General features: G+C 37.8%; 2 protein-coding genes across 6 annotated transcripts in view; one reads left to right on the forward strand and one right to left on the reverse strand.

Annotated features, from left to right (window-relative positions):
* myo9bl (myosin IXb-like) overlaps positions 1–4599 on the reverse strand; it is a 52652-nt gene extending 48053 nt beyond the window's left edge. For all 5 annotated transcript variants that reach the window (XM_088425461.1, XM_088425459.1, XM_088425462.1 and 2 more), the window contains exon 1: positions 4254–4599. The gene's annotated coding sequence lies outside the window, so the exon portion shown is untranslated. The remainder of the gene's footprint in view (positions 1–4253) is intronic.
* A 3323-nt stretch (positions 4600–7922) lies between these two features.
* s1pr4 (sphingosine-1-phosphate receptor 4) lies at positions 7923–10829 on the forward strand. The gene is made up of 2 exons (XM_088425891.1): positions 7923–7972; positions 8950–10829. The coding sequence occupies exon 2, from the start codon at positions 9071–9073 to the stop codon at positions 10244–10246; it is 1176 nt and encodes a 391-aa protein (XP_088282017.1). The 5' UTR covers positions 7923–7972; positions 8950–9070; the 3' UTR covers positions 10247–10829.
* Positions 10830–23137: the final 12308 nt, after the last annotated feature.

Below are 23137 nucleotides of genomic sequence, written 5' to 3' on the forward strand. Positions count from 1 at the left end.
GATTGAATTAATTTGATTAATTGCCCAGCCCTACGATTGTGTTGGCGAAAACCAGACATGTCCAAATCTGGTCCTCAAGGGCCGCTATCCCATCAAGTGAGTTGGGAGGACCGAAACCTCAAAATCAGCTGCCCTCGAAGACCGGGTTTGGACATGCTTGGCGTAGTGCATTAAGAATTGCGCCCAAATTTACAATAAAGGTCATCATTTAAAAGGGGGTTTCATTTGCTAATCCCAAATCTCACTTTATAACACTCAGTTTTCAATTTTCGGTAAAACAAGGAAAATTACCTATGACTTTAAATCCAATGTATTGTAGCCGTATGCAGGTCATGCATCAAAGTAATTATTCTGCTGGAAAAACCTTCCTTGGTATATTGATGAGGATCATGTTCCCGTCCCCACAGATGAGCTGACTAGTTTACATGAACCTAATAAATGGGGCTGCAGTGTCTTCCATTACAAAGGTAAGCTACATCAGCTCACAGCAGCTGCACACAGTGAGAAGACATGCTGTTAGGAGACTAATTAGAAATCTCAGCGCGGCTGCTAACCTGCTCTACTATTCTTGTTCCGACAAAGAGCTTGATGTCTCATATTTCGAAAAACTCAAACAACGCCACCATCTCAGAGATGATGTAGCTGTGCTGAAACACGATTTGGTTACAAAAGCGGAACGATCACTTCCACGTGTATTTCTGGCAAAAAAAATTTTTTAACAACGTGGAAGTCAGCGAAGCGTGTCTGATCAGCTGATCCCGCACATACACTCTGCATAAGCATATTCAGCAGCAAGAAAGCAAACTTATTTCCCCAATTTAATGTTTCACGTGACCATATGAGATAAGATGATATTGTTGACATGTAGAAACCAACATCCACTTTCTTTTGCAGTCTGCAAAAATTGCAGAATACAGTATGTAGAACACTGCAAGATGCAAACACTTAAAAGCTGTTTATGTCTCACCGCTTCATTACTGTTTTTATCAAAAATAGTTATCATTTTAGAACAGTGGATGATTGGTGTCACATAAAATAGGTTTAGCTGAAATGCCTCGGAATAATATAGCCATTAAGTGGCACAAAAAACAGTTCACACAGTTGCTGTATGTAATGTGAGACTTCAGCTAATCTTACAAGCTGTTTGAGCATGAAAAAAAGACTGCATCAAGGTTTTTCTTTTTTTTTTTGTTTTTTTTTTAGAAATAACTGACATTGTATGAGATGTTAGAACATTACCTAATAATTCCTGTGCGCAATTTTTGATGGCGGTTTTACTCAAGATCCAGTTATGTGTATTTCCATTATTTTGCATGTAAAATTTGATTAAAAATGTCGCCCAGCACCCAAGTGTACAAGCTTACCACATAAAATAACAAAAGCATGTAATAAAGCTAAGATTGGTTTTATAGACGACATTAGGGTCATTAATATGACAGCCGGTGCTAATACAGGAAGGCAGAAAGACTCTGCTAAAACAATGTAAAGACATAAAAAATAGGCATGTCTATGGCTGCTGACACATTCTCTTTTCATCCAGAGCCACACAGAATTGTATCTGCCAGGATGTGCGAACCAACTGAAGCTCAACTGTGAGCACCCTCCCCCCATTTCATCTGCAGCCCCTATCATCTCTGCAGCCAGAATCGACCAATATTAACAGGACACCATCTGGTTATTTTTGCTCAAAAATATAACAAAATAGATGCTCAGGGGACTGCCAAGAGAAAAGAAGCGCTTTAAAAATATGGTGTGGAAAGAGGAAAGGCTGTTTGAAATCTTGAGGGTTTGAATGTGTTGCAATGCGACTGCTGGGGGGGACTGCAATGTGTACATTTCTGACAAGCATAATGAAGTGGCATGATAAATGTTCTCATACAGTGAAACCTCAAGGTTGCAAATTATCTGCTCAAGAAAGCCTGCAGAATTCCAACTTGTTCTGATATTGATATAATGTATACTCTCCACTTTAATTATGTCCATCAGGTAATAGTCATATATTCTCTATCTAGTTGTCAGGTCAATCTGTTCTATGGTTATCATTACAGTGCCAGCACTGGTACTTTTCTGTCATGTCGTGATCATTTTTGAGGCAATTTTTTCCAGTGAATTAGCCCATGTTCCATCATATGAAAATCCTTTAATTGCAACAATCTTCATTTTGAGTTCTTTTGTGAGCTTAGCAAACCCAAAAAGCGATTCAAAGAAACTGTTTTGGATACGATTGTGACTCGAGGTTCAAGGAAAACGTCATTTAAGAACGGGCTAAATCAAAGCAATGGAAAAAGCGCAGACAAAGATGGCAATGATCTAGTAAAGCAAAGTGTTCCTGCTTATGATTTCTTTTTTCCACCATCAGGACATTAGTCATCATGAAAGTGCTTGGCCCTGTAGCTTACAGTATATGGAACCATTTGTTTTGGCTTGTTGTGCTTTGTAGAATCACAAGCCGTTGCGAAAAACTGCAACAGTTTTACTTTGGATGTAAACAAAGCATCTAGAATGAAGGTCGTGTAAATACACTGAAGCTGGGATAGGGCAATCATTTAATGTCTCAATGGAAATTACTTTTAATCAACCTAATTATAAGCATGGTTCAATTAAGTCATACTAGCCATTTTTAGGGTTGTGCATGGATGTCAATGCCAACACTTAACCCACACTTCTAATTTGGAACACATGGAGCATAAACATGAAGAAATGTGTAACTGAATGCCTTCTGACAACCTCTATTTTGAGTTGAAATTAGCTTACCAATGGAAGTTTCATGTTGGTAATCAAAATGTGCTGCTATAGCTTCATTTTGTAGATTTGTACATACACTGGGTTAATTTTACATTGTGTTGTTCTTGGCTCGGTCATCCTTGAGAAAAAAAATGTTTTGATTTTCTAGTTGAATTGAGTATATGATTGATTGACATGTGCCTTAAAGTTGGCGTTGCTGGGTTTGAAACTGGTTCTTTGGTTATTCCGGCTACTTCTCTCAATCACATGAATTGCAAGAGGCATGATGATGAAAACATTCCTTCTTACCAACTCTACACCGACCCCTGTACTGCCTGTGCAAGAGTAAATACACACCCATCTTATCAGAGGAGATGCACCGTTTTTTTGTTTTGCTTTAACTCTGGGGTTAGTGAAAAGAGATTTTGCACCGAGTCGACCAATTAAACTGCAACGTTTCATTTACCATTAATACAGTTTTACAGTAGAAAATGTCCAAGTGGCAAAAAGATGTTTTTGGAAGCACACAGCTTTGTTTCGTTGTGGCAGTCGAAGGGGGCGCGGCATCCACACAGTGAGAGGCAGGGTTTCAGTGAACAAGCCATTTTACTTCCTGGTTAAAAAATCTAGCTACCAAAAAAAAAAAAAAAAGACCTTTGTGTTTTATAAGAAATTGAATTTCTAATGTGCCAATGTACAATTCTGTCATTTCTATGCATATATATAACTGTGACAAGCTTAAAATGCCATCATATAGGCCCTTTAAATTTGGTTTTCTTGCTTCTATGAACAAACGATAAGATAAAATGAAATGCAAGCTTTCCTTTGTTATTTACATATATCAACATACCATATGAGTACTGTAAGACCACACTCCACAAATATACACTAGTGCAATGGTTCACAATGACTGTGTGTAGTTTATCAATGTGTCCAATGAGATTATCAGGTGTGCTGCAGAACATTATTCAATTTCATTAAATTAGTCCGATGACTCATTGCAACGTATCTTTGTTTATCTATCCACGGCACCGATGTATAGTGACAGGTAGGGGAAAAAATGCTTTCGCTAGATCCGTGGATTCGTCGTTATGTTATAATAGATTTTTGTGAGATCTATGCATGGAGGTGCGGCGAGATAGTTTTTCCCAAATGTGCGAGATTGGGAAACAGTATCGATGCGTTAGTCACATATTTTAGCACTGTCTGAAAACGTTGTTGAGCAACAAGTTAAGACAACTCATGCACACACAGATGATTGCAAAGATGCTAGTATGCGTGACACTGAGTAAGCACGTTATAGCAAGTTATTTAATGACAGTTTGGACAACGTTGAATAACCTTCTCCGGTCTATGCCTTCGTGGAGGCTGCATGTGTGACTTATGCAGTAGTCTGTCACTACACTGACCGGGGGCCATTTGTAAATGTCCATATGCGTCCAATATTGGGATTTTTTTCACCGTGTCTTTACAACTCTATTCCCAAACAATGTCAAACCAACCCACCGAAAAATGAACCGTGAACGTACCTTTCCTCGCTGCGTGTCCCATTGTGTCGCTCTTCACTGTATTCCCCACTATTTAAGCTATGGTTAAAAATCAAAAAGCAATGACCAACTCGCTAGTATATCCGTTCCTTGTAAAGGTTTCCCTTCAACCCGTCTTGCGAGTTCGTGGGAGGTTAACAACAGCGGAGACTGACAAAGATGAGCCACCGAGCTTGAAACCGGCGCGGAAACAAAAAAATAAATAAATAAAAGGAGCCGACAAAAAAGTAGCTTTCTTGTACGCTTTGGGAGACAAAGAGTTAGGCGTCTCCAGCGTAAAATGTGTTCAAAAGCTCATTAGTCGTTGAGAAATTGGACAGTTACTGGTCGGCTAACCAGCTAGCCTGTCGCCACTTCCTTTCTTTACTGCGTTAATAACAGCAGCCGGGCAGAGAGACGAGGTAGAGAAAAAAAAAAAAAGTTGAGGGGAAAAAGGTTGCGTTCAACGAGGGCGCGCTGTTGCATTCAAAAAAGCTACTTTGGGGCAACAGTGCCCCCTACAGCATTTACACTATTGGTGCCGCCCATAAGCAACCAATCACAGAATGAGCAACAGTGTCGCCCTCAGGATTAAAACAGCATTACAGGCCAGATGTGATGGAAAAACGTTCGAGCAGTTGAATGTTGTCCTTGATATCAACGTCAAGGTCATGTTACCAGCACGCTATTTGTTCACGCGTCTGATGCAGTTTAACACTTAGTAATGGTCGTATGAAGCTTTTGTGAAGCACCGAACTATTTGGGCATATTACTTCGAAAACGGGGTCAGATTCTGAAACCTTACTAGTGACAGTAAGGCTGATAAGAGATATGGGGGGAGGGGCACAAAGATTTTAAATGATTACTTGAACACTTTTTGGAGGAAGTTGGTTTCTTTCTTTGTTGTTGTTGTTGTTGCTTACAACTTGTCAGCAATTGAAAAATACTTGCCCACACAAGGAATTGGTGATCAAACAAACGCAATAATCTTCTCAACAGCAACAGCACACAGCAACAATAGCCTACAAGTTGCACATTTGTTTGCACCATTACAAAGTCATGAGATGCTCAATTTGAAATAATCTTGACCGGTTGCGTGCTCGATTCATTCAGAAAATTAAACTACATTGTCTTATACATATACTGTCACGTGATTTGGAGCAAACCAAAGTAGTGGCTGAATGAAAATGTAGGTCAGCGTTTCAAAGCATGGCTTGAAGCTTCAATGTCAAACAGCCATTATTACGTGGCACCTTAGTAGATGGTGTTCTTTTTTTTTTCCAATACAGTCTTCCATTAATGACAATGAGCATCTGAATAAAATTAACTAAATAAAAGCAACTATTTTTTTTCAAATTAGTCACCATGACACAATTGATTACAATCTGCTTAATGTTCCATTTAGTTTTCTCTTAATTTGAAAAATGAAAAGAGAAATGTACTGCTTTTGTCACAGCATTAAATGAAATTTGTGGATACTAGTGGGTGAGGTGAACTGGTTGCCAGCCATTTGCAGGGCACAGACACAAACAATCATTCACTTACAAACGCACCTGAGGGCAACTTGGAGTGTACCAGAGAGTGTTTGCGAACGTGGGAGGAAACTGGAGTGCCCTGAGAAACCCAGGTAGGCACTGGGAGAACCTGCAAACTCTGCACAGGAAAAACATGTGGAAAAACATTACTGTGGCTTAGAATTGCAAAGCAACAAAACAGGACAAATGTAATGTTGGCTTGGATCTTGTCGGACAAACAATCTTTTTAAACAAATATGAGAACAAAATAAATGATGTGATTCAAAAAGGAAGCAACGTTGGCTTGCACCCCTTATCCACATTTTACTACATTAATAAGAATTTACACGTTTCGTATTACGGTACAGCATATGAACATTGTTACGTTTTAGCCCCTCTTAGTGGTTATTTGATGACACTACATTATTTTCATTATTTAGTCAAAACATTGCAATGCTACTTTGTGTCCACAGGGTGGTAACATCTTCACACATATGGATATTTCCAGGTTGCTTGTCAGTATTTTGTGAGCCAGCTCCTTGGGATACTTTCCTCCAAGAGAAACATCACTGTGATAAAGGTTTCTTTTTAACCACTCGAAAACCCGTAGACTACAGTTTAATTTTGCAATACAAGACGCTTGATCTACTTTTAATTTACGCAACCTTGAATGCACCATCATAGAGCAACAATATTGAGTTTTATCACCCAAAGATCTTTGTGCACTCATCTCAGCCTGAAATGAATGCTTGGCAAATTTACAACACAGTTGAGGTTGATGTGACTTTTGTGGTCGAAATGCTGTTTGAAGTTATAAGTTGACAATGAGGGCGTTTTCAACTGTCAACAGGGTGTTGTTCACGCTTTGGGTGGCTGTTGCTTGTTTGTTTTTCTCATTCCCTTTACACCAGCAGCCTCAAAGCAGAAATGGTGACATTTAGAATACTTTCAACAACATAGTTTTGTTTTACTTTGGTGTATTGCTACCAACTTTAAAACTTGTCTCAAGACACCTTTCTATTCTTTGGCCTTTGGCTTTTGGATCATTATGTGACTGCACTGTTGAACTGTTTTTAATGTTCCAATTTTACTTTATATTATTTGTCTGAATGTACTTTGTACTTATTACAAATTTTCGCGTTTTTTGTGTGTGTTTTTTTTTTAGCTATTTTTATTTGGGGGAAAAATGTATAACACATTTTATACGGGTAGTGAAGCAGTGGTTTAAACCAAGTAGCATTAAACATTTAAACGTTCTCCCACTGGCTGTATTCAGTTCTAATGTCTCTAGATATGAAACCATAGTCGCATATTATACAGATATGTTTTTCTTTTAGAAGTATCTGTAAACTTTTCAAGTTCTTGAAAATGAAAAAAAAAAAGAAATAGAAAATACAATTAACTTTTCCCAACTCCTTTCTAACATTTCCCTTAACGTTCCCTATCAGCTGAAAATGATGTGATCCGATCCAATTTCCAATCATGCGATCGGAAACTGGACATCTCTAATTTATTATTTTGTTTATTGATTTAATTCGTGTTAATTTACTGTTTTCAGTGTTTGTTATTAGGTGATCAATTTTACCATACGCACAGCCCTTTTTATGCAGCAATTGCCGTTTTATACATCTATACAAGTTGAATTGAGCTTGGGTGAATTCAGATGTGCCATTTTTTTTCTTTTTTTAAAACTCTAAAAAAGAGAACTCCGATCTGAAATGAGGTACAGTACTTTGTTCCTTGGGCGAGGCTCAGGCAAGTCATGCCCCATTAGCTCCAAATGTAGGTCAACTAAGTATGTCACATATACCTTACATACTAGAGCGATGGTGGGACATGGTAATAGTTGAAAATAGTTGATGCTATTTATTTATTGCATGTTTTATTTAGTTACGACAAAATGAAATCAAAGCACAACACATATTATAAAATCCAATTGAAGCAATATAAATACAATATCCTGTGCAGAGGATATGAACATTGTGACTATATTTGGCACTTGTTCAAAAAATGTGCACCTTTCACCATCTTCATGATATGGTGCAAGAAATGTGACAAAATGATGGCAATCTGCATTGCATATCACACGTGTGGTGGGTGTGAACTTTCTCGGGGTTACTTCCCCATCAAACATGGGCTGCAGAAATCAGTAGTCAGCGACAAGTTCATCTTGCCATGCGCTCAGCATCACCACCAGAAGCAGTGACGGTAAGTACTCGCAGCACATCATTCATCTGTGTGTGATGATTCATTTTGATTCATTATTAAATAGCCACAAAATGCGCTCCATTATGTCATTCAAATTGAAAATTCTAAAAATGACCCCATTGATTTCTGGGCGATATAATTTTGTTTCGTGAGGTTCGATGAAAGTTTTGGTGCCCTCAGACCAGATTTCAGAAATGGATTTTAGGCAACAAAAATAGAATTTTGAGACAAAAGATCATATTGATTCTATAAATCTGAATATATGATAGCGCACGTGAGTATTTGTGTTTCTACTTTCCACTTTGATTCAACGTGCCTGATGAGAGCTCGTGCAAATGCATCCTGCTGTGATTTAAATGCCCTCTGCATCTGCTTCTATTCCATGCTGTGTTCATCACGAGGGAGGCATTTAAATGGTGCCTTTTAAATTGGCATCATTCCAAGTGAGGAAGTATACAGCACTTTTGACCCTAACAAAAACAATTGAAACTTATATCGCACTGTACCTAAAAGAGTTGCTGATTATTACTACAAGGTTACTCATAAGAAAAGATCTCATATATATATATATATATATATATATATATATATATATATATATATATATATATATATATATATATATATATATATATATATATATATATATATATATATATATATATATACAGTATATGTAAAATAATAAGGAATAATGAAATAATGAAAGTTTTTACAGTATATACTGTACAACTTGTGGGACGTTGTAAGGGTTTTCTAGTGTCATCTGGCGGTAGGGATCTGAAGCACACTCATATCTAAAATTAAAACATGCAAGTCAAGACACTTGTATCTCAAGGTACTATCATACAATAATTACGTGTCACATCAAGGTGTAAAATTGTATTAAAAAGCATATTTTCTTACTACTTTGAAAGTAACCACACACTTCATTTGCCTTCCTGCAGTAATAGCTATTTTGTTTTGTGTCTTTTCAGGTGTGTGTTGTCCAGAAGTTTGAGTGGGACGATAGCCTGTCCTTACAGGAGTTTCATACCCATTCCGGAGCACCTCAGCTCAACCCACTTCTTGCGCGCATCCTACCCAACAGGAGTTGCCATGGATCGTTTCTCCTCCCTCACGTCCTCGTCTTCCTGCCCTCAATTGTATCATTTATCTGCTTTTCCCGGAAACGGCTCCCTCGCCAACGCCTATGAGATCAGCTACGTGATCCTGCGGCATTACAACCACACGGGCCGTCTGAAGAACAGGACGGTTTCAAACTCACAAAACCACATCAGCGTCACCACGGTGGTCTTTCTCGTCGTAAGCATTCTCATCATACTGGAAAATTCCTTGGTGCTGGTGGCTGTCATTTCCCACATCTGTCGCAGTTGGCGTTGGGTATACGTGTGCATCGCCAATATCACCCTCAGTGACCTCCTGACCGGCGTGGCCTACCTGGTTAACATCTGTATGTCCGGTAGTCGGACATTCCAATTGACGCCTGCGCTTTGGCTTTTCCGTGAGGGCTTGCTGTTTGTTGCCCTGGCCGCGTCTATTTTTAGTTTATTGCTGATAGCCGTGGAGCGCTACATGACTATAATGAAGCCACTGCCTCAGAAGTCAGCCAGGAGCACCTATTATCGGATCTACGGCCTGGTGGCTTTCTGCTGGATTTTGGCACTGGTGATTGGCTTTCTTCCCTTGTTGGGTTGGAACTGTGTGTGCAGTCTGGACCGCTGCTCAACCCTCCTCCCGCTCTACTCCAAGACCTACATCTTGTTCTCCCTCATCATCTTTATCTTGATCCTCCTGGCTATCGGCGTGCTCTACGGTGCCATCTACAGGCACGTCCACAAGAGTACGCAAAACCGCTGCCGCAAGCGCTCCCTGGCTCTTCTTAAAACTGTCATCACAATCGTTGGGGTCTTCCTACTCTGTTGGGGGCCGCTCTTCCTGCTGCTGCTGGTGGACTTCTTCTGCAAGTCGCGGCAGTGCACGTTGCTCTTCAGCGCTAATTTCTTCATCTCCCTGGCTGTTATCAACTCGGGCCTTAACCCTATCATCTACGCCCTGGGCAGCGGCGAGATGAGGAGAGCGATGGCCAAGCTCCTGTGCAGTTGTTGCCTGAAGGCCGGATTGTGTCGTCACGAGGCCTGGGCCTCCAAGGAAACCAGCAGCACCTCGGAAAGCAGGCAGGATAGCTTGAAACAGCAGAAAAAGGCCCGTAAACTGTCAAAGAAATGCAGGTTGAGCTCCACCACCAGCTGCCTTTCAGTTTCGAGTGGTTAAACCACAATGGGGACCACTCCCATGTAAACGGGACCTGAGAGAAGTGCTACACACGCAAGTAGACTAACTGTTTCTTCAGACACTTGGTTTGCCATTGGGTAAACACAACTTCAAGCAGGAAGGTTTTGAACAAAAATGTATCTTTCGCTATATGTTTATTTTTATACCTTTTGTAAGAAAATATGTACATTGATTTGCTTTTTTTGCTATTGCCCTGGAACATTGCTGCATGTTAATGCAACTTTTTTGTGTTTTGTGTGATATCAACAATAATGCTGCAGTTAATTGACTGTTTTGTTGTGGGCCAATCTGACCTGCTTGAAAGGTCATGTTGAATGCAGTTTAGTAAAATATTGAAGATAGTTTTTCCAAGAATCCAGTGAAACAAATGTAACACACAGGTATAAATGAAGTATTGTGTTTTTTGCTTTGTGAGTTGGTTTCCAATAACAAATTAAAAAAAAAACATTTTTTTTTTTACATCATTGCTGCAATTGACAAATGAATGGTTGAAGCAAAATATTGGATTTGGATTAGAATATAAACATTTCCGACATGTTTTGATGACCCAGGGACATTATTTTTTTTCATTAAAAACAAAGATAACAAGACAACTCCTATTGAATGTATTTATTACTTTGTCAGTTAATTGATTAATCTGATTTTTAAAAAAATCAGTCCATGGTCCATAGCATGTGGGAAAATATGCTAAAATATTGATATTTGTTTTCCAAAACTAAAAAAAGTAATTTAATAATTTAGCTATATGTTGCTCTATGTTCTAATAAATTTGCTCTTAATTTGAAATAAAACCAAAATGTTCTTGTCACAGCATAAAGAGTGTTAAATTAGATTTGATGTTACCTGCAGAAACCTTAGGAAAATCTCATATACTTCTTGAAGTGCTTTCACATAACCCTCGGGGCACAAGCAGTAGTATGAGAATTATTACCGCCAAATGGCTGAAATTCTGAGGATTTTTTTTACCATTTTAGTTCTTTAAACAATTAATGGATTAAATCAAAATTATTTCTCAATTACCATGTTTATTGGTTTATTGTTCTTAATAGTCCTTCTTCATGTCCTTTATAGTTGCACCTGCAGTTAATAACTCTTCCACAAAATTCTGAATACTTCGTCTTCTAAGCCTCTGAAGGAGTATATGTCATTGAAACCTTGACAGGCTCCATAAGACTCAAAATGATTCATGAACGTAAGATCCCATTAACATCAACTTCACAAAGTCAAGTTTTAAATAATTTCCTTCAAGGTGTCTTTGTTCACATCAATCTCTAGCAGTTCACTGTCAGTCATAAGTGAGCATTATTACCTGTTCCTGCATTAGAGCTCATTTGATTGCACAGGTATGTCTAAAGCTGGGGCCAATGAGTTTACAATTTCCATGATCATGGCAATCAGCGGAGTGTAGACCTGCATCAAGGACAGCAAACAAGTCATGTTTGATTAAAAAAGAAGACATGCTGGACGATACTGTTACACTCCAGTTTTTTATATTGCAGTGTTTTGCATTAAAAAACAGGTGCTAACGACTTATTTTCAGTGTAGCTTTGAGAATAACTATAACGCTCATGATAAAAAAACAACTTCCAATAATACCAAAGCCAATAACTTTGAAGTCTGTAATAGATTACTGGAAGGACCTTTTGTGTAGATTCATAGGTCATAGGTCAACAAATGTTTTAGGTGTAACCATTGTATCTGGACACATGCTCATTACCTCACTTCCCCTTTGGGTTAAATTTAGCTACTACAGTTGCATTACTTAAATTTAGGTAATTCTGAATTTATAACAATATAGTCTGAATTTTGTCATAATCCCTTTGCATTTCCATAACAATGGCACACATGTGCATTCAGAGGCCAAAAACAGGTTAGACCAGTGGCTCCCAAACGTTATTTTGCAGCGTCTCCCTTTTAGAGATGAAATTACTTTCTCCAGTACAGGGATGGATGGATCCTTATTTTAGTTTTAGAGAAATTAAGAGTATCAACCTTTGGAAACCCCTATTTGGTAAAAAAAAAAAGAAAGACCATTCCTACTATGAAGGAACATGGAGGTCTCCAGTTCAAATGGATGATGGAACACCTGCTGTCAAAGAGTTCACAAAAATAACTGAAATTTTCAGTCCTCTGCCAATAGTTAGCCCATGGGCATTAGTGATAAAAAAAAATAATTAATCATCAGTATCTTTTATGTTTAGCGCAGGCTATAAACTGTACGCTATGGCATATTAACGACACCTCTTGAGATATTCCATTATTTTGGCATGCATGCCGGCATTCCGGCCCATGACATCAGTGCGTCGCACAGGCTCGTCTGCGATTTCTGCAATGAGGAAATGAAGCGTTGAGGAAAAGCTTATGTTGACCTGAATTGACTGCAAAGGTGACCTCGTTGCTTGGATTATCATATTACAGAGGTAGCATGCATAACACAGGCCCGCATATGCCAATTTACAATTGATCCTTGTGGTCATTATACAGCAGTGGGGCAATTGGTAAGAGATAAACCACTTACTGTAAACCCAACCAAGTAAAGACCAAGAATGTGGATATTGGTTATGTTTAGTCACAATCAATAAAGTGACCAAAAAAAAAAACTTTGTGTGATGTATTATTGAAGGCTGTGATTTAGTGTCATAAATTAATCCAGAACCCTGCAACAAGGGCGCCCAACTATTTGGGTCCAGGGGCCTTTCAACAGAAAAAAAAATAAATAAATCATTAAGTAGCCTATCATAACCCTAACTACAAGTAACCATTACACACTCTACAGTATTATTCTATTATAACAATCATAAACTTATCAGGAAAAAAGACAGTATTTATTTTATGATTTTAATGCCAAACTTTATCAGTTGATGAAAATTCAAAAGAGGAATATATTTTTTAAAAATCTGCCTTTTGTTAAAAAAAAAAAAAAAAACTTTATTCCTGTTATACAACTTTAGCAATTAAATTACAACAACAAAAATAACATAACAGCTACTAGATTTTGGTGATACAACTTAGTCTAATTATACATACATATCAGAACTTTTAGAGAGCCCAAAGCTGTAGTACTTTTAAAAAAATACAATATACAATCTAATGTATTGCAAATGAATTTGTGGACCCCCAAACTACATGATATGCACATCTGGAGGGCTGGGAACCGCACATTGATAACCGGTGCCTGATAGAACAAAGTACTGTACATCCTTAAAGGGGAAGTCATCCCCAAAATAATCTTTATAAGAATTTGTTTGCCTGGACAAGTCTAAACATGGCATTCTGGGTATTTTATGTTTGTGGAATATGAATTTAGCTGCAAAATCCACCCATTTTTATTTCATCTCATATTGATGGCCATTTTGCCATAAACTGGAAATTACAGAGAAGTGACAAACACAGTGCTTCACTTTTCCTACATTTTGTTATGTAATATGCCTATTTCTAAAATTGATTGTATTTTTAGGAGTCTATTTTTTTAATACATTAGGTAAGCAACATCATTATGTGGTGTGGAAAAATGAATTAAATTAGTCCATTCGAGATAAGGCCGTAATAACAGCATGTAGAAAATGTCAAGCATGTGAACAATAGTAAAACTAGGCACCTCAAATTTCAGACTCCCAAAAGCTTTCAATCCATCATATCAGTCATTTAAGAACGTGGCCTTTTTTTCTTTGTGATTGTGCCAACATTGTAATTGTCAGTGATGTGTGACTGCATGTGAGTTCATTTGTGCCCTTCCCTTGAATTCCTGCATCTTTACAGTTAATGGCAAGGATAAGCCTCCCTCATCACCAATGCTGGCAGCCTTCCAGCTCTCTCAGCGACATGATGAAAACGCTACAGCAAATTCCAGGCGTTATTAGCGACGCGCTCGCACACATTTGTTGGATCACATTTGACAAGGCACGGGCTCATCAGCAATTCTTGCTCCCTCTATGCTTCTTGCCTCACAACGACGAAGGCCTTTCCGCGTTCCAAATGAGTCATGATGGGTTAATGACGATTGCGTGCAGACGTGGCTACGGCCTTCGTAATTACCTCACTGACTTTAGCTTCCAGGTATTCAGTAGACAGTTGTCTACTGGAGAAGGAAAATTGAGAAGCTACAGAACTAGAGTGTCAAATGTTGCTGTGGCAGGTCGAATTGGAGGATGCTGAAAACACAGAAAATATTAGAAATATGTTAAATCCGCCATGCAGGACACCTGTTGCTATCCCTCCATTCGCTTTGTTTATTGTTATTTACATATTCATTTTAATTGCAGTCGTAGATTGTGTTTTGTTTGGATGCTTTACATCAGAGGTATCAAGTGTACAGCCCACGTTGCAAAATCCGGACTGCAAGGAGGTTACACAATGATTTTCTGAAGCATTAAAAAAAAAAGGATTGAACCCATAAGTCTGCTGTTCATAATCAATAGTCTGAAATGAATACTTTTATGTGCAATGCCGTGATGAGTACTTCAACTTACAAGTAAAAGGGACGAGTTACCATACTTGTGTGAAATAACTTGCTGATCACTTCGGTGACGGAAAGTTGAATACTAGGCTAGCATTTACATTAGCATTAGCAAATGTTGTCAATAATTGAGACCACCGTACAACAGCATATTGAGACATTTTCATGTTCAGTCAAGAATTCTGTCAGTCACCAATTATGTTTCTCACTCAAACATCTTACTCTTGTTCTTCATTCAAGAGCATTTTTGGTAATATTTGCACATTAGCTCTGTATTTGAAAAACAGAATTAGGTCTATCTTGCAGTTCATTGATTGAAAACAAAATTGAAATTAAAAATGAAATTCTGAAAAGCCTGATTTCTGATTCTCTCGAACGCAGCATCGGTACTGTCGCTGTGGCTATTTTTAATGAACTACATAAAGTGCTAATATAACTTCTGAATATAAATTGGACTCAATAAAGCCATTACAATAAGTTCTAACCTAAAAAGTGACTCTTTGATTAAAGAAAACAAAATGAATAAATCACGCAAAACACTTCTTTTAGAGATACACTTCTATTGCACTAAATATACAAAAATACTTTTCTTGAAACTTCCATTGTTGAAAAGAGAGGCTCTCGAAATAAGTATAGCAAAAAAAAAAAGAAATTGAATAAACAAATTGCTCAGTAGTAAGTGGTTCACATAAAGGGAACACTTCTCTCACCGAAAAGGCCTGCGAGTTTCCTCACACTGACAGTGCAACCTTGAGCAAAGATCTATGCACCTTTGAAGGAGAATGAAGCAACTATGGATTGCTGCAAGTCAAGTCTCTTTATCTGGTGGGAGCAGAGAGACGAGATAAAGTGTGTTCTTTGTCTGAGCTGCGGTGTCTCATCACACGTCAAACCTCTTCTCCTGTTGGGATTTACCTGCTGGCCACTTGCAAGCTCGGCAATTTTGTTTTATTAACTGAGAGTGTTTTGTTTTTCTTTTTTTTTTTGAGGGAGGGCGTGACTGGTGACTCCTGCTGCCTTTTTTTTTTTTTTATCTTGGTGTCTGTCTTGGGTTGTCCCTACATTTTAGGCTCTATCAAAGTCCATAGTGGGACTTTCTGAATGCGATGGAGTTGTTTGGCTGAGATACTCGGGTATAAAAGTTGAAAAGCTACGTTGCAGACTCATTTGTCAGTAAGTGCATGGGCTGGGTTAAAAACAACACTGCAGAGCAATCATGTGCCATTACATGAGATTAATGATTCAGATGAAAGCCACCCTACCAATCATGGCACTGATTGCCATTCCTCCAGTGCAATCCTTCCAACATGCACGTGGGAAAGAAAACATGATTTTGAGCAATTTGCTTGGGCAAGCCCAGTGCTGCTCTTGACACAATTTTTGCATAATCATTTTTTTCTGTTGATTCTAAAGATTTCATGTTAACTTCTGTGCTAAAGTCCCAAATTCATCACTATCACAGGAATGTATTAGGGAAGTGTATTTTGGAAACAGACACTACCTAGCGCAAAATTACCAGTGTTCAAGGCCTTCAAAGCCTCACTGCTGATCTTAACACTTTCAAAAGCACTGACCTCTAACCTAAAATAAAATTGTATGCATTTCATTCTGCCCAAGGCCCAAATCTTGATTTCAGATTCCATTCTAGGCATCTGCCTAGGGACGGTTCTCAAATGGGGGTGCGTGAATGCACTCCAGGTTTGTAAGATTTTAACAGGGTATCAGCAAATCTACCGTATTTTTTGCACCATAAGGTCCACCAGATTATAAGGCGCACCTTCAATGAATGGCCTGTTTTAAAAAGTTTTTCATATATAAGGCGCACCGCATTATAAGGCACATAGAAACTACAGTAGTGGCTGTAGTTGCGTTAAGCATGCACTATTTGGAGTTACCCTAAAGGAAATGTCAACAAGACTATCAAATAAATCAGTCAAACTTTGTTAAAAGACAATCAGAAATAAGAAAGAAAAAAAATTGCAACCAAAATTCTTAAAATATGTTTTTTTTGTTGGTTTGAAAACTGGATTCATTTGATAAAATTGTGCTTTGTTTTACAAAAACTTGCATTTTTTTGCTCCTTGTCCCGTTATAAATTGCTTCAAAATTGGAGCATTTGTATCAAAATTTCAGTGTGTGATCAAAATGTATTTGTAAAAAATTCATTTATAACTGAAATACAGTGGTAAAAATGGAAGCATTTACATGGTGATTATTTTATTTTTTCATTCCCCAAAAATGAAAATTCAAAGTTTATGCACCTGTATAAGACACACCAAATTATAAGGTGCACTACCAGCTGCTGAGAAAATTGAAGGCTTTTATGTGCACCTTTAGTGTGGAAAATACGGTAATGTATTGTCTTTAAATGCTATGACGGGGCAGTGCACTTTTTTTTGAAGAGCAAAATGATCGGAACATGAAGCAACTTCTTGCTACTATCTACATTACCCACACACACAAATGGCTCTATGACATTTTGTGTGGATGTCATTGCAGTGAAACAACCCAGACACAACAATAAGGTGTCATGTCGTCATTATCGGCCTGCTATGTTGAGGTGGATCAGCATTTGTCCCAAACATATTCTGAGTGTGTTTTCATGCCCTGTACAAAATGGCTGTGCAAATGTTGTTAATACAATTAAAGCCAATCAGTCAAAGATTTCCCGTGAGATTCCAACATCATTTTGGGGTCAACAAGGTCAAGCAAAAAACAGGGATAGTATGCTTGGAGCATGTTCTTATGAAAGGAAGTCAAACATCTGCTTACAAGACTTTTTTCCCTCCCTTCTTTGTTTGTTTCCAATGACCACCTGATTGAGGAATCTCCTGTGAGTTGACCCAACAAGAGATGCGTGCAGCCACTGAGAAAAAGGTTGGCTCCCCTGCTCGCCAAAGCGTCTCGAGAGGAGTATTTGGGGGAAGCGCTCTTCTTTCCGCATGATTTATGACCTCATCAACATTTTTCTAACCCTTTTTCGCTCCATTCAAGGCAGGATAATGGTGCGCCTGCCGTTAAAGTAATGTTGCGCAATCCTCGCAGAACAGAGGCCGACGAAGCAGCAGTCAATGGGCTGGAATTATCAGTGGGCTATACTTTAAATTCTCTGTTGTTGTTCATGATGAACACATGCCAAACTTAATTCCTGTAATACAGCATATAGGGGTGGGGACAGGACAGGGCACATTTTGTGCAGTCCCACCCTGTTTATGCGGAATGCTCCGCCACATCACCTCACATATGATTCCTAACAGGGGATTACTTTATATACGTATTATAGGGCTTGTATGGGCGCATGTAAAGGAGACAGGTATGTATACAGCTTCCTGGAATGTGAGCACAATCTCTTCTGTGTGTGTGTGTGTGGCTTTTCTCAATAGGAAATCATGGAGATATAATTGATGCTTTCCATGGCTTAGGTTTTGTAAGGCTATTTAGGGGCTGTCCCCAGGGATTTTTTGTTTGTTTGTTTTTAGTAACCCTTGCAGTCCATTTGTCTTACCCATGCCGTGCTAGCTAGCTAATGGTTTAGTATCCACGTTTGCAAAATACCTCTTTGCTAGCATGGCATGAGAGGCCAACAGCGCTTGTTTGTTTTTAGTAAACGTTTAAATCGATCATGTTGTGTCTGTTGCATTAGCTAGCTAGCGCTAATTTAACAGAGATGATCTATTCCAGTGCCCAACTTTGCTAACTTCCTTTGTGCTAGAATGATATCCAGTAGAGCAAATTAACATCAATGAAGGCGTTGATACGTTGCCTATAGATGGCCTTCATTGACTTTTTGCTTAACAGTTTATTAAAATGCTCATTAGCCCGCTAAAACGAATGCAAAAATCCTCGTTGACATCAATATGCTATGATATATTTGAGTCAAATGAGAACATTTGTTTGGTTCCAATGGCCAATTTTCAAATCAATACAGTCAGCATCAATAGGGGAGGGCATTTGTGCGATTGTGGGAGTGAACATCGTAAACTTGATTATCATCAGAAGCATCACAACCTCGTTCGCTGGAGTCTATGCAGAAGAGAAATGCATTTATAAGGAACCGCAAGATCTCCATTCCTCCAAGTTATCAAAAGGCATACATTTGTAAATATTTTGGTTGAAAAATATTTTCTTTCAACTTCTCATTTGAGAAGTTCAAGAATTACTGAAATATATATTTTATTTTATTAAATAATAAAGAAATATTACGGTGCCAAAGATGACAATTATCTGTAAAACTTGCAGTGTATTTTAGGTTCTATAAAGTCTCCTATAAAGTCCTATAAAGCTGAATAATCTTTTTTTTTAAATGAGTGAGAAGTATACTGTGCTTTTTTTTTTTTGTCTGTGACGTGCTGTTTTCAAAATACTCCAAAGGTCAAGAATTATAATTACAAGCATTCATTGAAAACTCAACATAGCTTTTCCGAAGATATTCCTTCTACAATTGTCTACTTTTTTTTGTTATCAAATTCTAATAGTAACTTTATCTTCCTCTTTCTATAAATTTGTCAAGTTACACCCTGGTCGTCAGCCAGTCGCAGCTATTAATTTTATTGTTTAATTCAAAATTTCTAACGCGTTACAAATTGCTCCTGGCATACTGAATTGCTTTTTGTGCACTGTACGTTTGGAGGACAATTACCCTGGAAATTTCTCCAAGGGCTGGATGTCAGCCATTTACAGTGACTTAGCTGTCAGCCTTGCGAAAACTCTACTTGTACGCTACTTTCCATTTTCCCAACTTGATTTCCCTTCCGCCACAGTCGCTTGAACGTGCAAGCGCGGGCGTTCAGCCTCGTGTTTCCGAATGAGGATGCAGCTGTTCTTGGTGAGGATCTTTGCAGTGATCTGGAACCCAGCAGGGGACATATTAAGAGATATAACACCGACTCACATTATTTTACAAGGAGGACACAAAAGATTGGGTTGGATTTTCATTCCCACACCATTTTAACTTCATTAGTTCTCCTGCACAATCTGCTCAACCAAGAATACTAATAAACAAATAAAATTGTTCCAGGAAATTCATAACATAAAACATGACTGTGTATATTTCATAAAAAATTGACTGAAGCACTCCTTTTATGTTAAAATATGTTAAATATGTTGTACATATGATATCAGGCAAAGAAGGATGCACTTATTTAATCATTTTCAGCAGCAAAAAGTTATTATTTTGTCTATAATTAATTTGATTGTTTCGTCTTTCATGTACAATTAATATAATCAAAATTCCTTGCTGTCTAATGACATCACCTGTATTCAGGACTGGGGCAGCGACGAATCAATGCTCAATTTTTGGTCATGTGACCATACACTGAGCTGTGGTTACATGAGCTCTCATCATAAATATGTAGTGACATTTTCGCTTCAAAGCAAGTGAAGCAAATTGGGTTTTCAAAAGTATTGATTGCAGAAGGATAATTGAACCATCAAATTAATTATAGACAAAGCAATAAATATGAATAAAAATGCAATAAAATGCATTTACTACTGAAGATAGTTAACTGAGTGGACTAACCTTTTAACTCCTTTTGTAAACTAAATATTCTTCACTACGCGTCACTACAATGCTATTCTGCTATTGGTTGGCGTCACAGCTCCTTAAGATACAGATCCACTATTGGTCAGTGTCATGGCAGCACTAAAATGCTGATCCGCTATTGGTCAGTGCCACGTTTGTCACGAAATGCCGACATGCTAAAGACTTGATCTTGTGTAAATGCTTCGTATTTATTGTGCATTTCAGTGCTTAATTCAAACTTTTGTTGATTGACATGGGTTCCAAGATTGCTACTGATGTTAAAGGGAAAAGTAAGAAGTTGATTCGAATGGAAACGAAGCTGGACATAATTAAGAGAAACGAAGAAGGCTAGGCTAGGCTATGCTAGGCTACCCTCAATAGGGATTATGGTTATAAATAGCTCAAATCAAGTCACTCAAAGGTAAATAAAATGTCACTTTGCCTTTATATAGATTTTATTTATGATGCTATTTAATTGTTTACATTTATATTATATATAAGTAGCATTTACTATACTATTTGTTACTATTTTTTTATATATACAATTTTGATGTTTTTAACTGGGGTTTTATACGCATTAGCTAATTACCATTGGTTTCTATAGTCCGCCATACGACGATTTCACTTTACGATCCCGACTCCGGATCGGAATAATTTGGTATGGCGGTGGTCCACTGTATTGTCAACATGAAGGGTGCTCCTTTGGGATCATAATAAAGATCGTTTTTTAAAAATGAAGAATTAACTGCATTTTAAATAAGGTTTATAATTGACAGGTGGTTTGCTGATATGGAGTGGAGGTTCCATTTTGACACTACTGAAACGTAATATAACATTATTTTGATGAACTGTTTGAATTGGCTCCATAAATTGTCTCCACTAACATAAATCAATAATTTTTAGAGGGTTTTTGCATGCATACTACATTTTAAATATATTTTAAAATCTTAAGGACCTCCCTAGATTGCCTTCACGAACGCTCAAGGGGGTACGCATAACTCTATTTGAGAACAACTGCATTAGATTTATGTAATGCAGAATACGTTAGCCCTCTTAGCCGCTTTGGGGAAAACTTTGGGGAACAGATGTTCCTGCTCGTCGAAACAAGTCGAGCTCAGGGCGATGGGCCAGAACCCCTCCCCTCCCCTCACCCCCCGAGGATGCTGATTGAACAGAAGAAGAGAGGAGCGCTGGCCCAATAAAGAAGCCCCATGGTGAAATACGGTCAGCCTTTGAGGCCCTGAAGATGAAACGCTCTGTGACATCGCCATGGAGACCAAAAGGAGAAAAGCATGGGTGCGCATGTGGTGTGTTTGCATGAAAACAAGAGAGCCCATATTGGCGTCATGTTTTTGATGACACCACAGAGGAGATCTAAAAGGCACGCATGGAAAACAAGCTTTTATTTATTTCCTTCACTCTTAAGTGGATCCATTTTTTTCCCCTCTCACATCACACAAACGATTCATCTCCCGCATTGGCTATTAAATGCCTTTCACCGCCATAAATCATTTGAAGACAAGTCGCATACATAACTTTACATACTAAAACAGCTTTTACCAATTTTCCATTGTTTCTAAATCAAAACGATGACATTATTTTTCTTCCAAAACATTCCAGCCTTTATTTCATGTATTTACATTTAAGGGGAGCTGTAACACTGACATTAAAGCCCGCGTTTAAACATGTTTGTCAAATGTAGTTGTCAATCAACTTCAGCTCAACTTCTGCCACCGAGTTAAGTTTTATCATCAATTATTCTTGATTAATTTTCAACAATAACTCTCAACATAAATTTTGTCCGACTTGGAAAAGTCCGAATGCATTTGAATGCACCTTACTTCTCACGTGCATCAAGATCACCATAATGAACTCAGTCAATCCCAAAGATGTATTTTTACATTTTTTTTTTTTCAATCTCAGTTTGAGATTACAGTACATTTTTTCAATGTAAGCAATTACTGCTGGTAATAAAGTACTAAAAAATTACTACAGGAATTTTAATTTCTGTACTTCGAGTACCGAAAGTAATTAATTGTAAAGGTAATACATTTAAATTTATCACAAAAAGTAATCAACTATTTTAGGTAATTGGTACTAATCAATTACAACTACTTGAGTACATAAAGTAATTGATAAATTTAGGTTACTTTAGTACTAAAAATATTTGAGTCCTTTAGTACTAAGTAGTCAGGTACTTGAGGTAAATGATTACCAAAGAAATGGATTACTTACTAAAGTAATTGATAACATTAGTGTTTAATTACTTAAAGTAATTGATTATTTTAGTATTCAATTACTGCAAGTAACATAGTTTGTTTCATACCAGCCAATTCTAGACCAAACATTTGAATAAATACAGTTCAAAAGTACAAACAAATGCATGGGATTGAACATATGTTTATTTTTGTATTAATTTACTCACTGTAAATGTTGGCTTATTACAATGTTTTTTTGAACACAAAGCTATTATTTTGTTGCAGAAATGGCAGGAGGAGAATCCTCCCTGAAGTGGAAGACCATCTAATTGCTGGCGCTGGCACGGATAGATTAAAATAATCAATGAATAAAACACTTCCTGATCGATCGAACAGCGCCATGGTAGCATCATAGAGCTAGCTCATATAGAATATTTGCTACGCCTCTGTAAGCATCACACATCAGATCAATCTGATTGGATGCCTCCATAGTATTAAATAATATTTGGTCAATGCCATGACTCCGTTGCTTCTCCAGACATAATCTGGTCTTTAATCTTAATAAGTGGTTTGCGACGATGCCACCTTAGCGAACGACGCCTTTGTGCCGTCTACATGATAAAAGATAATAACTTCTCAGGCATGCTGCATGGGGAGGCAGGATAAGCACATATCCATCTTTACTGCTAATGACT

Source organism: Hippichthys cyanospilos, chromosome 10 (genome assembly GCF_059441005.1).
Source record: "Hippichthys cyanospilos isolate Australia breed blue-spotted pipefish chromosome 10, RoL_Hcya_1.0, whole genome shotgun sequence".
NCBI classification, from domain to species: Eukaryota; Metazoa; Chordata; class Actinopteri; order Syngnathiformes; family Syngnathidae; genus Hippichthys; species Hippichthys cyanospilos.

Bases quoted from the DNA above. Each gene is read 5' to 3' on its own strand.
- s1pr4 (XM_088425891.1), top strand. From the start codon at position 9,071: ATGGATCGTTTCTCCTCCCTCACGTCCTCGTCTTCCTGCCCTCAATTG.